The sequence below is a fragment of the Phyllopteryx taeniolatus genome, chromosome 17, assembly GCF_024500385.1.
Source record: "Phyllopteryx taeniolatus isolate TA_2022b chromosome 17, UOR_Ptae_1.2, whole genome shotgun sequence".
In the NCBI taxonomy this organism is placed as follows: Eukaryota; Metazoa; Chordata; class Actinopteri; order Syngnathiformes; family Syngnathidae; genus Phyllopteryx; species Phyllopteryx taeniolatus.
Window position 1 is genome coordinate 12,907,636 of NC_084518.1, and position 21,769 is coordinate 12,929,404.

Consider the following 21,769-nt stretch of genomic DNA (forward strand, 5'->3'; position numbering starts at 1 on the left):
CCTGCCTCGCCTGACACCCAGTTTAGAAAGCAAGTATCGTACAATGCAGGCAAACGACACAGGCTGTGTCAAATTTTTATTTTAGTCTTTACCATGGGCCACAAAAAAAATGGATGGTGGGCCCCAAATTGCCCCAGGGCTGTAGTTTGGACACTTAGTTTCAACTATTACAGTAATATAGGCAATTATAAACATTTATGAAATCATTATTATGATTGTATCGATTAGTTTTTCCAATTTTTAAATTGATTAAATTTTAATATACATGTAAATTGCAATCCTTCCATTCATTTTCTATAGCGCTTTTCCTCATATCTCATTCGACTTTAGGCGAGAGTGTTGGGGTACAACGTGGACAGGTCACCAGCCAATCGCAGGGCACATACAGTATAGCAGCTCTCTCCCAAAATCAGCTGGGATAGGCTCCTTGTGACCACAAACAAGAAAAACAATATAGAAAATATATACAGTACTGCAAATATTTTTGAAAGATAGTTTCAACAAGGCTATTGTCAATTCAATTGTATTTCATCATTTGCTCTACTAGTGCTTTAAAAGGTTTGCTGCCTCATAATACAAAGAAATCCATTGTAGAACTCAAATCACAGTCTTTACTCCTGACTGCACATACATACACACACACACACACACATACACACACGCACACACCTTCTCTGCCCCCAGTTGCACCCTCCTCCTCCTCCTGTGTCACCAGTGCAGGCTCGCAGCATGGCAGATCACAGTGGGAAGGCAGAAGACGACCTGCCCGTGTATCTGGCCCGACCCGCTTCTACAGAACAGTGCGCTCGACAAAAATACGGCGGCTTGTTCTGGAGCGTGCGCGACGCTTTCGAGAGCAAGACAATTGACTTCGATGCCCTCAGTGTGGGTCAGAAGAGAGGCCCCCGGGCCTCCAGCAGCACACGTCCAACTAGTCCAGATGATGCGGGCTCTGGTTCTGAGGGGGTGAGAGCCAGCAAGGAGGCAGCAGCTATTCAGAACCTGCAGGATGAGAAGGTGAGCAGCATGTGTTCGTGACAGCCTTTTGTCACCAGTGACTTTATGTATACCGTTTGATAATGCATCTCAGGAGAATATTTCGGTTTCTAAATATGTCAAGATGATCACTATTGCATTGTTTCTCAAGTACTCTAAATTGTCTTTCTTGGTACAGTTATAAGAGTTGAGTGACATACTATATGGGTGATATTATTTATTCAGTGACTCCGATTAGTTGATGAACAAGATGCCTCAAGTGTTGAAAATACATCAACACAACATTTCTTATAATTGCAGTTAGCTATATCTGTGTACATTAATGACTGACTGAAACTCTATTGCTGTTTCATTACAATGCAGTGGCAAAGAAAATTGCCAGTGTTTAAAATGTATACTGTATGTATTTTTTCATGTACTTTTTCTTTTTTTCTTCTAACGAAGAAAGCAAATTATATTAGATAATAACTTTGATGTAATTATTAGTTTGGTTTCCATTTACACTGTTTCCTTGTGTAATTGAAAATGCATGATGATATGTACAATATTATGTTATCATTTGATTGGGTCTATGTACCTAATGTTGTGGCCAGTGGGGTATACAGTATACATTATGCAAAATCATCAGTCTAGCAGAGAGTTTGGGGTAGAAAAGCTATATTCGGGATCAGGCACCTTATTTCTTGGCAGACGGCTTGTAATAATTTCCACATGTTGTTTTCTTTTTCATTGGTTTATGTACAGTATATGTAGATATGGAAAAACATGATGTATTTTAGGGTATTTAGGTTTTGGGAGGAGCCACATTTCTGAATTTCAGGTGAAAGAGTTTGTGAAAACCTGACCCAGAAGAGAATCACTCGCCTTCGTGTGGCTGCATGATGAACTGCAGTGTTGCAACTCTCAGAAAAGTGGAGACTCATCAGAAATGTATGCACGTGTTGACTGACAGTGACAGGACAAGTTGACTTCATGGTGGTTAGAAGTGGACTAAACATTTATGCGCAGATCATAATCTTGCTTAGTACAGCACTGTTGCTTCCTGTGACAAATGCCAGTCATAAGCCAAACTATGGACTAAATTTTATATTTTTCCTTAAAATTACATGAAATTATTAGAAATGTTGTCCATTTATGTCTTAAATACATATTTTATATAGACCACACGATTCAATGAATAAAAGATTCATACAAAATAATATAAAACAAATATCTCGTGGCCAAATAAATAACATTCAAAATACCATTCAAGTACGCCTACCATTTATCCAGTATAAGTATTACTTACCGGCGGCACGGTGGACGACTGGTTAGAGCGTCAGCCTCACAGTTCTGAGGTGCGGGGTTCAATCCCCGTCCCCGCCTGTGTGGAGTTTGCATGTTCTCCCCGTGCCTGCGTGGGTTTTCTCCGGGTACTCCGGTTTCCTCCCACATCCCAAAAACATGCATTAATTGGAGACTCTAAATTGCCCGTAGGCATGACTGTGAGTGCGAATGGTTGTTTGTTTCGATGTGCCCTGCGATTGGCTGGCAACCAATTCAGGGTGTACCCCGCCTCCTGCCCGATGACAGCTGGGATAGGCTCCAGCACGCCCGCGACCCTAGTGAGGAGAAGCGGCTCAGAGAATGGATGGAAGTATTACTTACCGGAGAAAAAGAAATTACATGATTTTGTCAGTAGCGGCAAGGTAAATCTCATGATAGAGAACGATATCATACATGTACAATCGGCCTTTTATTTTATATCGTACCTACGATATATATTGTTATATTGCACAGCTATAACCCAAACAGTACAATGATGACCATGGAGCTGTCACTATGCAGTATCACTGCTGTAAAAAGTACTACATCAGATTACACTCAGCATTCAAGTCATCCTGATGCTGCTGCAGTTTAAATCGTTCAGATGTTTCTGACTTGCTGTCACCTTGTTCACGCACTCTGAGGACGAAGCAGAACTGCAAACATCAAATGCCTTCAAAACGCTGAGGATGGTGCAATAATGCTTTGCAAGTCCAGCGATGTGTCACGACTCTAAATTCAAGCGTGTCTTAATGATAGCGGACAGTACATCTAAAACAGCCATTATCAAAGTTGGAGGCGTGATAGAAAACGTCATGAGGGGGCCAAGGCAGCCCTGCAAAGCTAACTTCAACTAAGTTTAAAGGCGAAAAGGAGACATTTTTCAATTTTAAACAGTTTCTAATGGTTAATAAAACGTTTCTGACATTCTTTGGTCAAAATACATAAAGGACAACGAAGTCTAGTGGATGTCGACCAACCGCAAATAGTGAAAACCCATGAATAATTGACGGCCATTTTATTTGCTAAAAAATAAAAAATAAAAAATGGAGCTTGTTACCATCACGACCGGGGGGAGAAGCTATACGTCATACACGTATGTGCCGGTAATAAAAAGCTCACTGTGCAGCTCTGCTTACCTTTGACACAATCGCTTCCCTGTCATCTGGCAGCCGAACTACAGTCGTCGTTTGAAAGTAGAAGATCTTCACCCAGCCTAGCTGTCCTAGTCCTGGGTGGAGAAACTTGGTGTGGTAACTGTGATGTCACAATTGGGCAAATTTCAGAACGGCTTGCTCACAGACACATTTTTGGAAATAGTCAGCAAACAAAAGATTTACTTGGTTGTTTAATTTCGCACTTGATCTTCTTCTTCTTTTCCTTTCGGCTTGTCCCGTTAGGGGTCGCCACAGCGCGTCATCCTTTTCCATGAGAGCCTATCTCCTGCATCCTCCTCTCGAACACCAACTGCCATCATGTCTTCCCTCACGACATCCATCAACCTTCTCTTTGGTCTTCCTCTAGCTCTCTTGCCTGGCAGCTCCATCCTCATCATCCTTCTACCAATATACTCACTCTCTCTCCTCTGGACGTGTCCAAACCATTGAAGTCTGCTCTCTCTAACTTTGTCTCCAAAACATCGAACCTTGGCTGTCCCTCTGATGAGCTCATTTCTAATTTTATCCAACCTGGTCACTCCGAGAGCGAACCTCAACATCTTCATTTCCGCCACCTCCAGCTCTGCTTCCTGTTTTCTCTTCAGTGCCACTGTCTCTAATCCATATATCATGGCTGGCCTCACCACTGTTTTATAAACTTTGCCCTTCATCCTAGCAGAGACTCTTCTGTCACATAACACACCTGACACCTTCCTCCACCCGTTCCAACCTGCTTGGACCCGTTTCTTCACTTCCTGACCACACTCACCATTGCTCTGGACGGTTGACCCCAAGTATTTAAAGTCCTCTACCCTTGCCATCTCTTCTCCCTGTAGCCTCATTCTTCCCCCACCACCCCTCTCATTCATGCACATATATTCTGTTTTACTTCGGCTAATCTTCATTCCTCTTCTTTCCAGTGCATGCCTCCATCTTTCTAACTGTTCCTCCAGCTGCTCCCTGCTTTCACTGCAGATCACAATGTCATCTGCAAACATCATGGTCCACGGGGATTCCAGTCTAACCTCATCTGTCAGCCTATCCATCACCACTGCAAAATGGAAGGGGCTCAGGGCTGATCCCTGATGCAGTCCCACGTCCACCTTAAATTCTTCTGTCACACCGACAGCACACCTCACCGCTGTTCTGCTGCCCTCGTACATGTCCTGTATTATTCTAACATACTTCTCTGCCACTCCAGACTTCCGCATGCAGTACCACAGTTCCTCTCTGGGTACTCTGTCATAGGCTTTCTCTAGATCTACAAAGACACAATGTAGCTCCTTCTGACCTTCTCTGTACTTTTCCATCAACATCCTCAAGGCAAATAATGCATCTGTGGTACTCTTTCTAGGCATGAAACCATACTGTTGCTCGCAAATACTCACTTCTGTCCTGAGTCTAGCCTCCACTACTCTTTCCCATAACTTCATTGTGTGGCTCATCAACTTTATTCCTCTATAGTTGCCACAGCTCTGCACATCACCTTTGTTCTTAAAAATGGGCACCAGTACACTTTTCCTCCATTCCTCAGGCATCTTCTCACGCACTAGAATTCTATTGAACAAGCTGGTCAAAAACTCCACAGCCACCTCTCCTAGATGGTTCCATACCTCCACAGGAATGTCATCAGGACCAACTGCCTTTCCATTTTTCATTCTCTTTAATGCCTTTCTAACTTCCCCCTTACTAATCATTGCCACTTCCTGGTCCACCACACTTGCCTCTTCTACTCTCCCTTCTCTATCATTTTCCTCATTCATCAACTCCTCGAAGTATTCTTTCCATCTACCTAGCACACTGCTGGCACCAGTCAACATATTTCCATCTCTATCCTTAATCACCCTAACCTGCTGCACATCCTTCCCATCTCTATCCCTCTGTCTGGCCAGCCTGTATAGATCCTTTTCTCCTTCTTTAGTGTCCAACCTGCCATACATGTCATCATATGCCTCTTGTTTTGCCTTTGCCACCTCTACCTTTGCCCTGTGTCGCATCTCAATGTATTCCTTTCGCCTCTCCTCGGTCCTCTCAGTGTCCCACTTCTTCTTAGCTAACCGTTTTCCTTGTATGATTTCCTGTACTGTGAGGTTCCACCACCAAGTCTCCTTCTCTCCTTTCCTGCCAGAAGATACACCAAGTACTCTCCTGCCTGCTTCTCTGATCACCTTGGCTGCAGTGGTCCAGTCTTCTGGAAGCTCTTCCCATCCACCGAGAGCCTGTATCACCTCTTCCCGAAAAGCTGCACAACACTCGTCCTGTCTCAGCTTCCACCACATGGTTCTCTTCTCTGCCTTTGTCTTCCTAATTTTCCTCCCCACCACCAGAGTCATCTTACACACCACCATTCTATGCTGTCTAGCCACACTCTCCCCTACCACTACCTTACAGTTGGTAACCTCCTTCAGATTACATCGTCTGCACAAGATGTAATCCACCTGTGTGCTTCTACCTCCGCTCTTGTAGGTCACCCTATGTTCGTGCCTCTTCTGGAAAAAAGTGTTCACTACAGCCATTTGCATCCTTGTTGCAAAGTCTACCACCATCTGTCCCTCCAAGTTCCTTTCCTGGATGCCGTACTTACCCATCACTTCTTCATCACCCCTATTACCTTCACCAACATGTCCATTACAATCTGCACCAATTACGACTCTCTCTCTGTCTGGGATGCTCAGAACTACATCATCTAGCTCCTTCCAGAATTTCTCTTTCACCTCTAGGTCACATCCTACCTGTGGGGCATAGCCACTAATCACATTACACATAACACCCTCAATTTCAAATTTCAGCCTCATCACTCGATCTGATACTCTTTTCACCTCCAAGACATTCTTAGCCAACTCTTCTTTTAAAATAACCCCGACTCCATTTCTCTTCCCATCTACACCATGGTAAAATAATTTAAACCCTGCCCCTAAACTTCTAGCCTTACTGCCTTTCCACCTGGTCTCCTGGACACACAATATATCAACCTTTCTCCTAATCATCATGTCAACCAACTCCCGAGATTTTCCTGTCATAGTCCCAACATTCAAAGTCCCCACATTCAGTTCTAGGCTCTGTGTTTTCCTCTTCTCTTTCTGCCGAAGAACTCGCTTTCCACCTCTTCTTCTTCTTCTTTGACTTCGACTTCGACCCACAGTAGCTGAATTTCCAACAGCGCCCTGCAGGTTGACGGCGCCGGTGGCGGACGTTGTTAACCCGGGCCACGACCGATCCGGTATGGAATTCTTTGGATGAACGCTCATATTTGTTTGGCAAGGTTTTAAGCCGGATGCCCTTCCTGACGCAACCCTCTGCATTTATCCGGGCTTGGGACCGGCCTACAGTTTGCACTGACTTGTGCCCCCCATAGGGCTGCATTTTTAATTTCGCACTTGATGGGGGGCAGGTACTCAAGAGGACCAACTATTTGTATACAAGCAATTGCTGAAATTGATCAATATTTTTGTTCTTACAGGAAAGCACAAAACTCCACATGCAGAAAATCAATTTATTGTTTTGGTTGTTTATATTTCCCTACAATGTAGAGACAATAATACAAAAAGCACCACTGTGAATTGTGTGCAGTGATGAATTATTGTAGTTAGTCCCATAGTGGAAATTCACTGACAGGAAACTTCACAAAAGCCTTGAAAATATTTTTTATATTTACGACACAGCGGCCTTGTATGACCCTACTATTTCTATACTTGATGTTAACAGTGGGAACATACAGTATATACGAACACGTGCAGTATATACACTGACCTAAACGCGTGGGTGTGAACATGTGTTCTAACCTTTATGTGTGTAATAGTGCTGATGATGGAGTAGTGCAGGAAGGAACAGTGAAGGCAGTGGGTGGTCTTCCACTTCCAATACTGACTCGGGAAAGGTGTCAATTCTGGTCTTGTTGGACCTCAGTGCGGCTTTTGATACGGTAGATCATAATATACTGCTGAACAGGTTAGAAACGTGGGTAGGACTAAATGGAACAGTCCTTAAATGGTTCAGGTCCTACCAGGAGGAAATGAGTTATTTTGTAACCATTGGAAGTGTTCAGTCTCATCGAATGGAAATGACCTATGTTGTTGCTCAAGGGTCAGTTCTTGGACCCCTCCTGTTCAGCCTGTATATGCTACCCTTGGGTCAAATTCTTCAGAACTTTAATTTGGACTATCATAGCTATGCAGATGACACACAGTTATATCCAGCAGTGTCTCCAGATGACTACAGTTCAATTTAGGTTTTGTGTCACTGTCTAAAACAGATAAATATCTGGATGAGCCCATTTTTTTTTTCAATTAAACCACAACAAAACTGAAATAATTGTTTTGGGCAATAAAGAAAAGAGAATTGAATTGTAAATACTTGGAGTCACTCTCTTTAAAAACCATAGACCAAGTCCAAAACGTTGGTGTTCTGATAGATTCCGATATCAAATCAATTACTAAAACTGCCGTTTACCATCTGAAGAACATATCCAGAGTGAAGGCTTGCATGTGTCAAGCAGACCAGGAGAAGCTCATCCATGCTTTTATCTCAAGTAGACTTGACTATTGGAATGGTCTTCTGGCTGACTCCCTAAAAAGAGCATTAAACAGCTGCAGCTAATTCAGAATGCTGCGGCTCAGGTTCTGACCAAAACAAAGAGGTCAGAGCATATTACTCCAATTCTAAAGTCTTTACACTGGCTTCCAGTCAGCTTTAGAATAGATTTTAAAGTTCTGCTACTGGTCTATACATCACTAAGCGGTTTAAGTCCTGAATACATGAATGAAATGCTAATGGAATATAAACCCAGTAGGGCTCTGAGATCGACAGACTCAGGTCAAATAGTGGAGCACAGAGTCCAAAGCAAACATGCTGAAGCAGCATTTAGCTATTATGCTGCACACAAATGGAATACATTGCCAACAGAAGTGACGTCAGCCACAAGTGTGCATGTTTTTAAGTCCATGTTAAAAACCCTTCTTTTTCCCCACCATGCTTTTTAGAGCATTTCCACTTTTAAATGATATTTCTTGCACTGTATACTGTTTTAATTGTATTTATTTATTTATTTATTTTTCTCTTTGTTTTAAATGTTTATAAGCTGTTTTTTTCTTTGTTTTTAAAATCTTTTAATCATGTAAAGCACATTGAGTTACCTCGTGTATGAAATGCGCTATATAAATAAATTTCCTTTGCTTTGCTTTCATGGCTCCAGACAATAGAGTCACATGGATTCATTAGTGGGCATGCAGTGTATGTGTGCGTGTACGTGTGTGTGTGTGTGTATGTGTGTGTGTGTGTGCGCGTATGTTGAGTGAATATGTGTGGGTGTGTCATGTGCCGGACAGGCTCTGTGGCAGCTGCTGCATCATTTCACCCCTCCTCCATTTGAAAAAAAAAAAAGAATGTCGAGAACATAATCATCAAAACTACGTGATTGTAATGCTTTTTTTGGGGTCACATTTTGTGATACATAAATATATATATATATATAAATGTATATATGTATTACCATTGCTCGACTGAGCTAGTCTATGACCTCTGCAAATGTTTAACGTATAAATTCATGCACACTGCCAAAAATAAGGGATCCCTCGAGGTGCAGTCTTCACACCCTAACGGGGCTAATTATTACACTCCAAGGTAACTGTTTATCGGGCCAACAATGTCCACACAAAGTAAAACTTCCTCATCATCTCAATAGTAAGCCATCCTACTCTTAAATGTACAACGATGTACTTTTTGTTTGTGTGTGTACCTGTGCTTTAACATTGATTTTTGCATAGTGTATGTACGTTGATGTTAGTAAGAGCAATAATGACTTCCGTTGTGCAAATGTGGACCTCACCCCTAAATTATTCAATCTCATTAATAAAGAATCGATGATGTCTACTCTTCTCGATAGATAGATAGATAGATAGATAGATAGATAGATAGATAGATAGATAGATAGATAGATAGATAGATAGATAGATAGATAGATAGATAGCTAGATAGATAGAGTATATGAAACATTTTGATATGAGGGACAGTCAAAAAGTAATGACCCTAAATTAATTTAACCTACCTAACCTCATAGTTTGTAGTTTAAATACCTTTCAGAAGGTTTATTTAAAACAAAAATGGTTTAAGCCTGTCCTCTTCCGGTCAGCCATTTTGGAAATGAGGTCATTGTTGGATGGCCATTAGAAGCAAAAAGCTGCGACTGAATTTCTTTCTTTGGAAAGGGAATCACAGCAAAATATTATTGAAAGATTGCAAAATGTTAATGGGGAAGCTGCAATAAAGTGAGTGTCCAGGATCAAAGGCGAAGAACAAGAGCCTGCTTTGAGTGACCTCCGTGACAAGCAAGACCTTGTGAAGTCATCAGTTGCTTTGACTGGACAACCATAACCCATCCAAATACTCACCCGATCTGGCACCATCAGATGGTCACCTTTTTAGACATTTAAAAGAAGCAGTTAGGGGTCAGCACTTCTCTGCTGACGAAGAAGTTAAGCAAGTTGTTAAAAAAAAAAAAAAAAACTGATTAAAAAGCAGAGCCTACCGAATTTTACGATGCTGGCATCAATGCTCTTGTTCATCGATGGACAGTTGGTGTTGAGAAAGGGAGTTTATAATGAAAAGTAGCAATGAAACCCTACTTTTGGGGTTTTATTTCTCTGCATATATTGCCTTTCTATTGTATTCATTTTGACTGCCTCTCGTACATATAAGGATAAATAAGTAGATGGATGTTTCCTCTGAGGGTCTCTCAATAATAATAATAATAATAATAATAATAATAAACATAATAAAATAATTTTAAAAAATAACAAAATAATAAATAAAATGGCGGCACGGTGGTCGACTGGTTAGAGCGTCAGCCTCACAGTTCTGAGGACCCGGGTTCAATCCCCGGCCCCGCCTGTGTGGAGTTTGCATGTTCTCCCCGTGCCTGCGTGGGTTTTCTCCGGGCACTCCGGTTTCCTCCCACATCCCAAAAACATGAATGAATTGGAGACTCTAAATTGCCAGTAGGCATGACTGTGAGTGCGAATGGTTGTTTGTTCCTATGTGCCCTGCGATTGGCTGGCAACCAGTTCAGGGTGTACCCCGCCTCCTGCCCGATGACAGCTGGGATAGGCTCCAGCACGCCCGCGACCCTAGTGAGGAGAAGCGGCTCAGAAAATGGATGGATGGATAAATAAAATAATAATAATGCATTTTGAATGCTGTTATATATTTCAATAGTAATCATTTCAAATTATATTTAGATAATGAAAAATACATACTATAATAAATTATAATATATGGTATTCTAATAAACATATGACATATTGTTTTCACCAGCAATTAAATGTATTTTTTTGTTTCAATGTAATTTTCACCAAGATTTGAGGAGCGGCTGATTTGCAGGGCTGTCTGGCGTCCTCTCGAGGCAACATGATGCCACTGCCTCCTTTCCATTTGAGGGCGGGGCCGGCTTTTTTCAGTGGTCTCTTTGGACCATTGACGCTGCTGCAACACTTTGCGAGCTTGTGAGCGACCGTGTGTGTGCGTGTGCGTGTATATGTCTGCGCGCGTGTGTGTGTTTGCTCGCATCGCGCTTCACTGACATTCCCGGAACATTCCGCATCCAGCATCGGTCGTCATCCTTTTACACCTCTTGTTGAGTTCTTTGACTTAAAAAAAAAAAAAGAAAAAAGAAAAAAACAGAAAAAGGAAAAGGAATAATGTCTTATCAAGGCAAAAAGAACATCCCGAAAATCACGGTGAGTAGTTCACGACGCTCCAGGGAATGTGGGAACTTTGATGGCTGCGATTAATCCGGTGATTAGCGTTGGCTGCTGCAGTCGTAAACCTAGACCTAGCAGCATCGCCATTGTTTAAACAATATGATTGTTACGCATAATATTTTTGTCTTTCAGTCCTCATGCTGCAGTGAGGACTGAGCATGCACGACATTAGGCGTTTTCTTAAAGGTGTCCTGTCTCTTCTTTGTTGAGGGACTCGCCCATAAAATCACTCTAATACAAACCTATTTCACTTCATGTTTGTTTTCCCATCAAGAGTAGAATTCTCCAATCAATTGGTTTCTTTTGTAACACATACAATCTTTTTTTTTTTAGTTGTTGTTTGTTTTGCATTTTGCAGGATTATACAATGTGCATTTTTTGGTGAGCTTTTTGTTTCATCTTGCTCCACAGTCATGCTATCCTATTATATTATATCCTTTAACTCCACAGCCTAGTCATGTTGCCGTTTGTAGAGTTTTTGCCCATTTATCCAACATAATCCCAGAAAGGATTTTCCTGTTTCCAAGATGCCCGTTGATGTTGCAGGCTTGGTGTGGTGCAGAGGAGAGAGTGAAAGGCAGGCTCGGTGGGAGGTGGATGGTGAGGGGAGGGTGGGGGCCGGCTGGCACACGCCCATTTGGGAATGATGTAGGATAAAGCAGCATATAGGGAAAAGAGGGTCTCGAATTGTGAATTTGAAGAAGGAGAGCGATTCATGCAGGGCGGAGGTTGAATGGAGGCCAGTTAAGACAGCTGCGCTTCTGGTTTGTCTTCCAGCTGCAAAGCTCTCCTTCTTTGTGTGTGCGTGTGTTTGTCATGACGGCCAATTTTCATTGCTGCGGTGATGTGAAGTGTTGCTAGGCCTTTGTCTTTGCATTCGGTCACTTTAGGATCAGAATTATGTCAAATCAAATGGAGCACATTCTTTAAAAACCAAACAGAGGTTAAATAATTTTTTTTCTTCCCCCGTGTATTTTCATCTGGCCATTCTTTTGGAATGTTTTCATCTTGATAATGCAGAAACACCCACGTCTGCTGATAGCGTGCTTAAGATTAAATTTAATGTGATTGATCACATGACCGGACTTCACCCTGCGGAAGATTAGTAAACACGAGTTAGCTTTCATAGCGTGATGCAAATATGGTGAAAAGATCAAGCCCTGATGCGAATAGCTAAAAATCACAAGTAATTGACGCCCCCCCTAAAAATTTTTTAAATGACCTAAATTAATAGTTTAAACTGTAATTATACTACAAACTCATCTTACAATATTAAAAACCTGAAAAATCTATTTCACTTACAAATAATTAAATTTAGTAAAATGCAATGGAAAGTGCGCATGTACATATACTTGCAGCAAAACTCTCTGTAACGTCTGCTAACAATCCAGGCTAAACTTAGAAACCTACCCGATGTATAAAAGCCTGTCTGTAAGTGGCAATGTATCTCTTCAACATTCTTCCTTGACACCGATGTACTACTTTCCTGTTTAGACAGGGCTTTGGTGCCATTTTGCGGCATCTTAAGGAATTTCAGAAAGAAGCGCAAATATGTGAATTTATAAATAGTGAACCGCGAATATGCACGCGGTGGTTTACTCTATCTTAAGTATTTTGTCATGTACAATTTGCCATTGATTTTCCAATTTGTGTACAGAGTAAACGCCCGAATAGTTGCAGTTCAGCATTTGTGAATTCGCTTATTTGCTGTTTATTCACTGACATATTGTTTTTGTGCTCAGGCCAAGCCCTGTCTAATATAAAAATATTGCTTTGGCGCCACCTAGTGTCATCCAAAGGCAAAGCAACTATGTTGAAAAGAGGCAGGCGCTTCATTTAGGCCATAGCCTTGTCTAATTGAAAAGAATGCTTTGTCGCCATCTTGTGGCTATAGGCATTTACAATCCTGGGTCTAGAACTCATGGATATTCTCTAGCAGCAGGGTACACCATATCATATTTAATATTCATGTACATTACGCTGCCATGAGATAACTTTGGAATGTTGTTACTTGTAGTGCTTTGTTGTTATTATTCATACATGCTGCTGCCATCCACTTTTCTGGCGTAAAACTGGAATGGGAAAAAGAAATTCTTATTCTATTCTATTCTATTCTATTCTATTCTATTCCAGCTGTTTCCTCACACTAGCCTGTGCCAAAACGTCTGTCACATTTTTAGGTGCGGTTCTTCCTTTCTCCCGTGCTCCCTTCATAGCCCCCTCAGTGTTCCTCGGTCAACCCGCAATCCCCCCCTCCCCCCCGGGGCTAACCCCCGCGCCACCCGCTCTGCTGCTTCCGTTGGGAATAAGGACCAAAAAAAATCCCAGCCGGGAAATTAGACCTGAGCTCTTGCTCATGCCATCACCAGGCACACTGCCACAAAGTGGGCTTGTGTGCAAACAAAACAGAACGTGGCCTGCCCAGATGTGACTCACCATAGCAACCAGTGCGCATTCAAGATGGCACCAAAACACCCACCCCTATGTGTTGTTGCATATATATTAGCAAACTGCACTGTCTGCCATGAACTAAAACGTATCATTTTTCTCAATTGTGAACAAAATGCAGTCTTTCGGGTAAATATTTTGTTCTCTAGGCAACTGGGAGAAAACAGAAACTTGGGTGCAGACTTCCCGTAGGGTCTCAGCTGCCCTCTGAGCCCATGCAAAGCTCCCCGCCACCCCGCCCTAATAGCGACTCCTATTAACATCCTGTCTAACCTGGGAGTTGTCCAGTAATAGTCCCAATTTCCAAGCACTAACAAGGGGCTGTATGAAATATTCTTCCCTCCAGTCTGGTGAAAGTGGAAAATAGCACAACAGGAACATCCTGTCATCTATTTTTTATTTAATTGTAGCTGGCAACCAGATGACAGTTTCCTGTGGAGAGAGCGAGACGTGCGCTATTTTGGACGCTTTGTGGTGTTTTTTTGACAGCTCATGAATTGTTTGTTGTAAACTAACTTTGAACTTTACCTCTACTTATCTGTCAGGAATTATTGTCCAGTAGAGGAAGAATAGGGCCTATTTTTGGTAGTACTGTGCAGCCCTTGGAATGCACGAGCGTAGCCTCTGCTTTTGTGCACCGCTTATCCCCAATAGAGTCGCGGAAGAACTATCCCAGCTGACTTTGGGCGAGAGGCGAGGTAGACACTGAACTGGCCACCAGCCAATCGCAGGGCACATATAAAAAATACACAATTCACAGTCTTCAATGAACTTAAAATGCATGTTCTTGGAATCTTTGAGGAAGCCGGAGTACCCAGAGAAAACCAGTTCAAGCACAAGGAGAACATGCAAGCTCCACACAGGAAGGCTGCAACGCAGATTTGAACTTGGAATTGAAGAATTGCAAGGCAAATGTGCTAGCCACTAGGGTACCATGCCGTTGCCTTAAATATGATGTGAAGAGAAGCAGAGAAGGGAGATTAAAAAAAAAAAAATCCTTAACTCTGAACCCAAAGAAAGACATGGTGCCCTCGTTACTAATACTGTATGGGAACACATTTCACCATTTATAACCCATAAATCTTTCCAAATATTTGTTAGTGTGAATAGACTTTCCATCATCATTCAGCATTTACCTAAGCCAACTAAATGTTTTTTATTAAGTGGCATTTGCAACAAACCTTGAATTAACCACTAAAATCTCCTATTAACATTCTATCTGCGTGATGTACTTACTTTATTATAGCTATAACAACGCTCATCCTATTGGGATTTTTTTTATTTAAATTTTTTTTAATGTTCCACTCATAAAACAGAATGCAGTCACTGGGAGTGACAAAGTAGGACGTGGCCCTGGAAGGTCTGCGCAGATCAGGATCAAAGACATCACGTTGGACGAATGCTTGCTGTTCCTGCTTTTGCGCCCTCTTTTCTTCACACATGCAGTCTTTCACTCTCTTTTGACCTCCGCTTTCAAACTGTACTCAGCGTCCTGTCATGTGACCTCCAGTACTACAGCTGCCAAATGGTGTTAAAGAGTTTGCCACCGCAAAAGTCTAAAGTCAAGGAAGCTTTGCCTCGATTAAAAACCCAAAGAGCATTATTTAGTCTGGGACTGGTTCTTATTACTTATTGACTAATACTTTTTCACAGTGTGAAGAAAAATAATGAACTAAGCTGATCGGAGGACTTACTACTCCAAATACTGAAATGTTGTGAAATTAACTCAAAGGGGATGAATTATGAAACAATCATTTATTATACTCATTAAAGCATGTTCAACATAAAGTGCAAGCATGGGAAATAATCAGCCAAGTGTGCTATTTTTCTTCATTTCTGGTGTCAAAAATCATGTTTTATCATCTCAGCATAATATATATATAATATATAATAATTAATAATCATAATAATAATAATAATAATGACACAAATCAATCAATCAATACTGAGGAAGAATCAAAACTTTTGGTTCGTGTTATTAGCATTGTACATAAACATATTATCTGGTACATTTTGGTGTTATTGTGCATAAATATTGTTTTGTATGTATTGTAGTAATTTAAACCCCACCTATTCACAGTAATTCCCCTATTTGCGTTTTTTTTCGCCTGTGGAACCTATCTCAGCTATTCGTTGACAACCTCAGCTAATTGCAATTTTATTGTTCTAAGACACTCTAATATGGCACAAAAAACCCTGGCTAATTGCAATGTAGTAATTGGTGTCAATGAAGTACTGTACGGTGAAGTTTACCTCTTGACCGAGATACTAACATCTTTATATGTCAGGGCCGAGCTAAGTTTAGCCTGTTTTTTTTAATGGAAGATACGGAGAGTCTTTGCCGCATGTACAATCATCAGATCAACTTTAAGCCATTTATTTTTAAGGCTAATATTGTAATATGAGTTTGAAGTGATATTAAACTGTCATAGTATTTGGTATATTTCTGTTTTAAGCTATTAATATAGGTAATTATATATTTTTTTAAAATTAGGGGGCGTCTATTACTCGTGGTTGTTCGCTATTCGCAGGGGAAAGGGACCGTGTACATAAAAAAAACAACATATTGTTATTCTGGTAACAAATCTTTTCCTTTGCAGGGTACAAACAGTAGACTACTGACGCAAATAAAAATAAATATGAATGCACTGACATTATTATATGGTGCAGGGTGGTAGACTAGTGGAATGGTTGTTGCGTGGAGGGAGTGGATGGTGTGTGGCGCTAAATGAGCGACAGTTTTAGGGCACCACTGATGTGCAAAGCGTGTTTTGTTCCATCTATGACCGAGTGCTTCAGTCTAATAGTGAAATGCTTGAAGGGTGTGGTCGCCTGGAAAGAGTCTGAGCTCGCTTTCACATGTACGCCACCACTATCACGCACAAAGACTCAGCAGATTGTTGGAGCTCTTGGAATACAAACACAACAGTTTTTTCCCCCCCCTCTATTCTGGGAGGGATGGACTACTGACTGTAGCACACTACGAACATGGGCATTCGTCCATCCAGTTTCTATTCTGCTTGTCCTCATTGGGGTCAAGGGTGAGCTGGAGCCCATCTCAGCTGACGAGAGGCAGGGTACACCCTGGACTGGCCACCAGTCAATGGCAGGACATATATAAAGAATCCATCCATCCATCCATTTTCTGAGCCGCTTCTCCTCACTAGGGTCGCGGGCGTGCTGGAGCCTATCCCAGCTGTCATCGGGCAGGAGGCGGGGTACACCCTGAACTGGTTGCCAGCCAATTGCGGGGCACATAGAAACAAACAATCATTCACACTCACAGTCATGCCTATGGGCAATTTAGAGTCTCCAATTAATGCATGTTTTTGGGATGTGGGAGGAAACCGGAGTGCCCGGAGAAAACCCACGCAGGCACGGGGAGAACATGCAAACTCCACACAGGCGGGGACGGGGATTGAACCCCGCACCTCAGAACTGTGAGGCTGACGCTCTAACCAGTCGGCCACCGTGCCGCCTATATAAAGAATATTATATTATATTATTTGTATTTGGTAACACAAATGTAACATTATGCAAATGTTTTATGCCAACAAATGTAAACTGTAAGCACAACTACACACATTTGCGATTGTCTAAATGTCCTTGATCAACTAAAATTTGGTATCAATTCATCGACTGTTATTTTGTCAATCTTATGTTTAAAATGAATTTTCTGAACTCCTATTTCAAAGTAGAATGTAGGTGAATGTGCCGTCAACATTGCTTCAACAACTCAACAATCAATGAACATCATCTGTCAACAAAATCAACAACGCGTCGGCTGTTTGCCGCCATGCGTTGCACTCCATTTTGCTTCATTTGTTGTCAGACACAATGAATCGACATTTAATACCAATGAATTCTTAACAATCAATTAATACTGTACTGTAGATTATGTCCGTTCTGGCCTGTTTGTGTTTAATTTACAATAATATTTAAGAGATCTGGATAAACCTAAAGAGGATTTAAATACTCTTGCAAAAAGGAACAGCAACCATACAGCAAAAGCAGCGTACACTGTGTTTGTCCCAAGAATAGTTCTCTGAGCTTCTCTTTTACACCTGTGTACTTCACGCCCCATTACCTGCACTAAACTGTGCTCTCTCTCTGACTACCATTGTTTTCTCTTATCCCAAGTCAAATACGTCACATACTGTATGTGAAACTTATAGTTATGTCAGAATTTGCAGAAAGTACGCTGCACTTGAATCCATTTTCCATCACAACCCAGAACAATACATACATAATGCATTCATATAACTCTAGATTTTATACACTGTGGTTGATTTGTTTATTATGATCCTCAATTTTCTAGCTCGTTCCCTCGGTAACAACAGCCGTTGGTTCTATCCAACAAAGCAAAAGCCAGGCCCCTATCTATCCACTCTCCCTCTCTGCGGTGAACTCGTTGCCATGGCAATAGCACGCTGGAGTCAGTCCACAACACGGCGGCAGGAGCAGACTTTGATTTGTCTGCCTGGGAGGCGTCATGGCAACGGTCAGATCAGGCCACATTACGTGATGCAGTTATGTGCTGGGATAATCATTTTTTTTGTTTTTTTGTTATTTCCCCCAAAATGATCTTATTGTATCAACATGGAGGCGGCGTGAAGTCATTTTAAAGCTGCATCTCTTGAGCATACGAATAAAAGTCTTTTTTTTTTTTTACCCTGCAGAGCGACCGGCTTCTTATCAAAGGCGGCCGGATTGTGAATGATGATCAATCCTTCCATGCCGACATCTACCTGGAGGATGGCCTCATCAAGTAAGACCCGTCCTCTTATCCCTTCCTTTGACTTTTCTTCTTCAGCCTCTGCAGCTTTTGTGCAAATCCTTGCTAAAATATTCCAGGGTGAATTAATTTAAAAGGAAAAAAAGTTAGAACCCTTCGAGTTAGAGCTTTAGGAAGTGGGGTGGGGCAGGGAGGTGGGGGGAGTGTGCAAGAAAATATTTCAGGCTTCGATTAAAGGAAAAACTTGAGACAAGGCCAACTATCGATCCATCCATTTTCTGTGCTGGTTATCCTCACTCGGGTCGCTGGCGTGCTGGAGCCTACCCCAGCTGACTCTGGGCGAGAGGCGGGGTATACTCTGAACAGGTCGCCAGCCAATCGCAGGGTACATATAGAAAAACAATCATTCGCACATTAACACCTACGGGCAATTTAGAGTCTTCAATTAACCTACCATGCATGTTTTTGGGATGTGGGGGGAAACCGGAGTACCTGGAGAAAACCCACACAGACACACGGAGAAGACGTAAACTCCATACAGGCGAGGCCGGATTTGAACCCGGGTCCTCAGAACTGTGAGGCAGCTGTCCACCGTGCCGCCCACAAGTCCAACTATTGCAGTCTCAATAAGGTCTGACTAAACAGAATAGGCTTGTCAGGAGTTTTGATGAGAAACTCAGCCTTAATTTTTAACTTTTCAGATATATACATTCTTTCTTTAACTTCAACCCGGATCCCATTCAGCCTTAATTTCCTATTATGCTCTCCTTGTCCCTACTCCCCCACTGAGGGAGGCTCCCACAGGAAGTTGGTGTTGCATAATAAACAATCAAATGAGTGCAGGACTATTGAGCTGCTGGCAAACTCCCATAGACGCTACACACACTATGGTTAATGCTTGCTAAATTGGGTAACACCTACCGCTAATAACCCTAACCGACTCTGGTCAACATCTCCCAACCATAACTAACACTAGTTAATGATCTTGGTTAACATTACCAAACTCTTAACTGTGCTTCATGCCTCCTGATTGTAACTATAACTAATGAATGCCACTTAACCCTAACTTAAGTTAACACTTACAAAAGCTAACTCTGGTAAATGCCTTTCTAGTCTACTCTGGTTAACTGCTCCTAACCCAAACTGTGCAAACCCTGTTAAACGCCTCCAAACTGTTACTGTGCTTCAGGCCTCTTGATCGTAACTAACTGGTAACACCTTCAAATGCTAACTCTGATACAGTAACTGATAAATGTCTCTTAACTCTATCTTGTTTCCTCCTCCTACCCCTGGTTAACACCTCCTGGTTGTAACTAACTCTGGTTAACACCTCCAAATTCTAACTCTGGTAAACACCTTCTAACTCAAACGCTGCTTAACGCCTCCTAACCCTAACCGCTACCCAAATACAGGTTAAAACCTTCTAACCCTCACTCTGGTTATGGTCTCCTAACACTAATTGTTACACTAAGTCTGGTAAACGGCTCCTCATTCACAGTCTGGTTAACACCTCCTAACCTAAACACAGGCTAACCTTAACCCAAAACCTGCTAACACCTCATGACCCAAACCCTGGTTAATGCCTACTCCTAACCTTAACCATGCTTAATGACTGCAAACCCTCCACAGGCAGATTGGGGACAACCTGATCGTGCCCGGCGGGGTGAAGACCATCGAAGCCAATGGCAAGATGCTGATCCCCGGTGGCATCGACATTCACACCCACCTCCAGATGCCGTACCGTGGGACCACCACTGTGGATGACTTTGCTCAGGGGTCAAAGGCAGCTCTCGCCGGGGGCACGACCATGATCGGTAAGAGCCGAAAGGTTTAGGGTAGCTGAATGTAAAAAAAATAAATAAAAAAAAAACTAAGCCGAACAGAGGTGGAGATGAGACTCAAAGAGAGTCTCCTAGGGGCAACTGCCCAAAGCTAGTCTATACAAAAGACTTCATGAGGGTGGGGAGGACTGCGTAAGAGGCTTCCATGGAAATAAAGAACACTATGTGTGTTTCTGCTTGTCATATTAGCGCAGCAAATACATATCTACTCTATGTGTGTGTCCTCAGAGAAACGGCGCCATCATAAGCAACAGCTGCACGATAGCAGCGCCCCATTCATGCTATTAACTTCTATGAAAGAAAGCTGGCAGAGAGCTGTCGACTAACAGACATTCCTTTGTTACCACTATTCACGCACGCCATTCATTTGTGGGGCGTTATATTTCAGAGGGGCTGAGAGTAAGTGTAAACATTCACTCTCTGGGCGGGGAATGGGAACAGTTTTTTCCCCACTAACAGAAGATGTCAGTGTGACATGTTTGAAGGCGGTTGCCCTTTTCAGCCCCAAACCTCAAGTCGTACTCGTAACATGTACAAAGACAACATGAGCAGATGGGGTCATGTTTAATGAGATAAAGTAAGCCAGTGAAAACCAGCGCTGGCCGTTCGACGCCATGTTTTCACATGTATGCGCTACTCAAGGCTGACTGTGAGCAAACATATTAGCATACTGTATTTCCTCATATAAAGGCTGGGGGTGTGTAGTTCATTTTCAACTCAATTTAGAGGTGAGATGTTTCTTTGACTTATGCATTACTGTAATAATATAAACATAATATAGATGAACCGTATACATGATGCAACAAAATAATTCTAATATTTTTTACAAATTATACACAAAAGATGTATTACAGTTGTAAACAAACAAACACACAAACAATAAATAAATAAATAATACATTAATTTGCATTTTATTACATTATTAAAAAATATGTTCACACTCATAATAAATTGTGTTTTTACAAATGGGTCAGAATTCTTTTATATGTGTTTATTATATTATTATATTTATATTGTATATATACAGCTGTGTTTTATGGAAAGATTTTTGTCTGGGTGACTCCACACTTGTGAACGGTAGTGTATATTATACAAATATATGTATTTAACACCACGATTGTCATGTTTGGTAATGATGTCAACGATGACACATAATTTCAGCCATTTTCTTCTCGAGTGGGAAAGTTAAGTCATTTATTTGAAGTATTGATTTTTGAAAGTGGATGGCATCTTTTAGAGCACAGTACAATTTTGAGGAAACTAATATTACTTTCAATACTGGCCATGTATTTCACATTAAGTACAATCAACAAATAATAAATACATGGACAAAAAAATGTATAAGTGAAAATTGAAGAACTGAAGAAAGAAAAGAAAGTATATTACAGTTGTAATACAGTTGATTCTACTCTGAGGGGAAGACTTTCTGCAAGATTTTGAAGTGTGTCAATGAGAATTTTTATCAGCCATTCCCCTGATTTATTAAATAATACGGTCTAAGAATATAGCCGCTGATGGCTCAATGTTATACGA

The 21,769-nt window shown here is 41.6% G+C and overlaps 1 protein-coding gene across 3 annotated transcripts in view; it reads left to right on the plus strand.

Annotated features, from left to right (window-relative positions):
* Positions 1-714: 714 nt before the first annotated feature.
* dpysl3 (dihydropyrimidinase like 3) overlaps positions 715-21,769 on the plus strand; it is a 35,150-nt gene continuing 14,095 nt past the window's right edge. For 2 of the 3 annotated variants that reach the window (XM_061751379.1, XM_061751380.1), the window contains exons 1-3: positions 10,931-11,188; positions 18,340-18,428; positions 20,025-20,209. In XM_061751379.1, the coding sequence (XP_061607363.1) occupies positions 11,150-11,188; positions 18,340-18,428; positions 20,025-20,209 (313 nt within the window). In that variant the 5' untranslated portion in view covers positions 10,931-11,149. Of the gene's footprint in view, positions 1,018-10,930; positions 11,189-18,339; positions 18,429-20,024; positions 20,210-21,769 lie in introns of those variants that run through there. The other variant, XM_061751381.1, reaches the window with a different exon arrangement.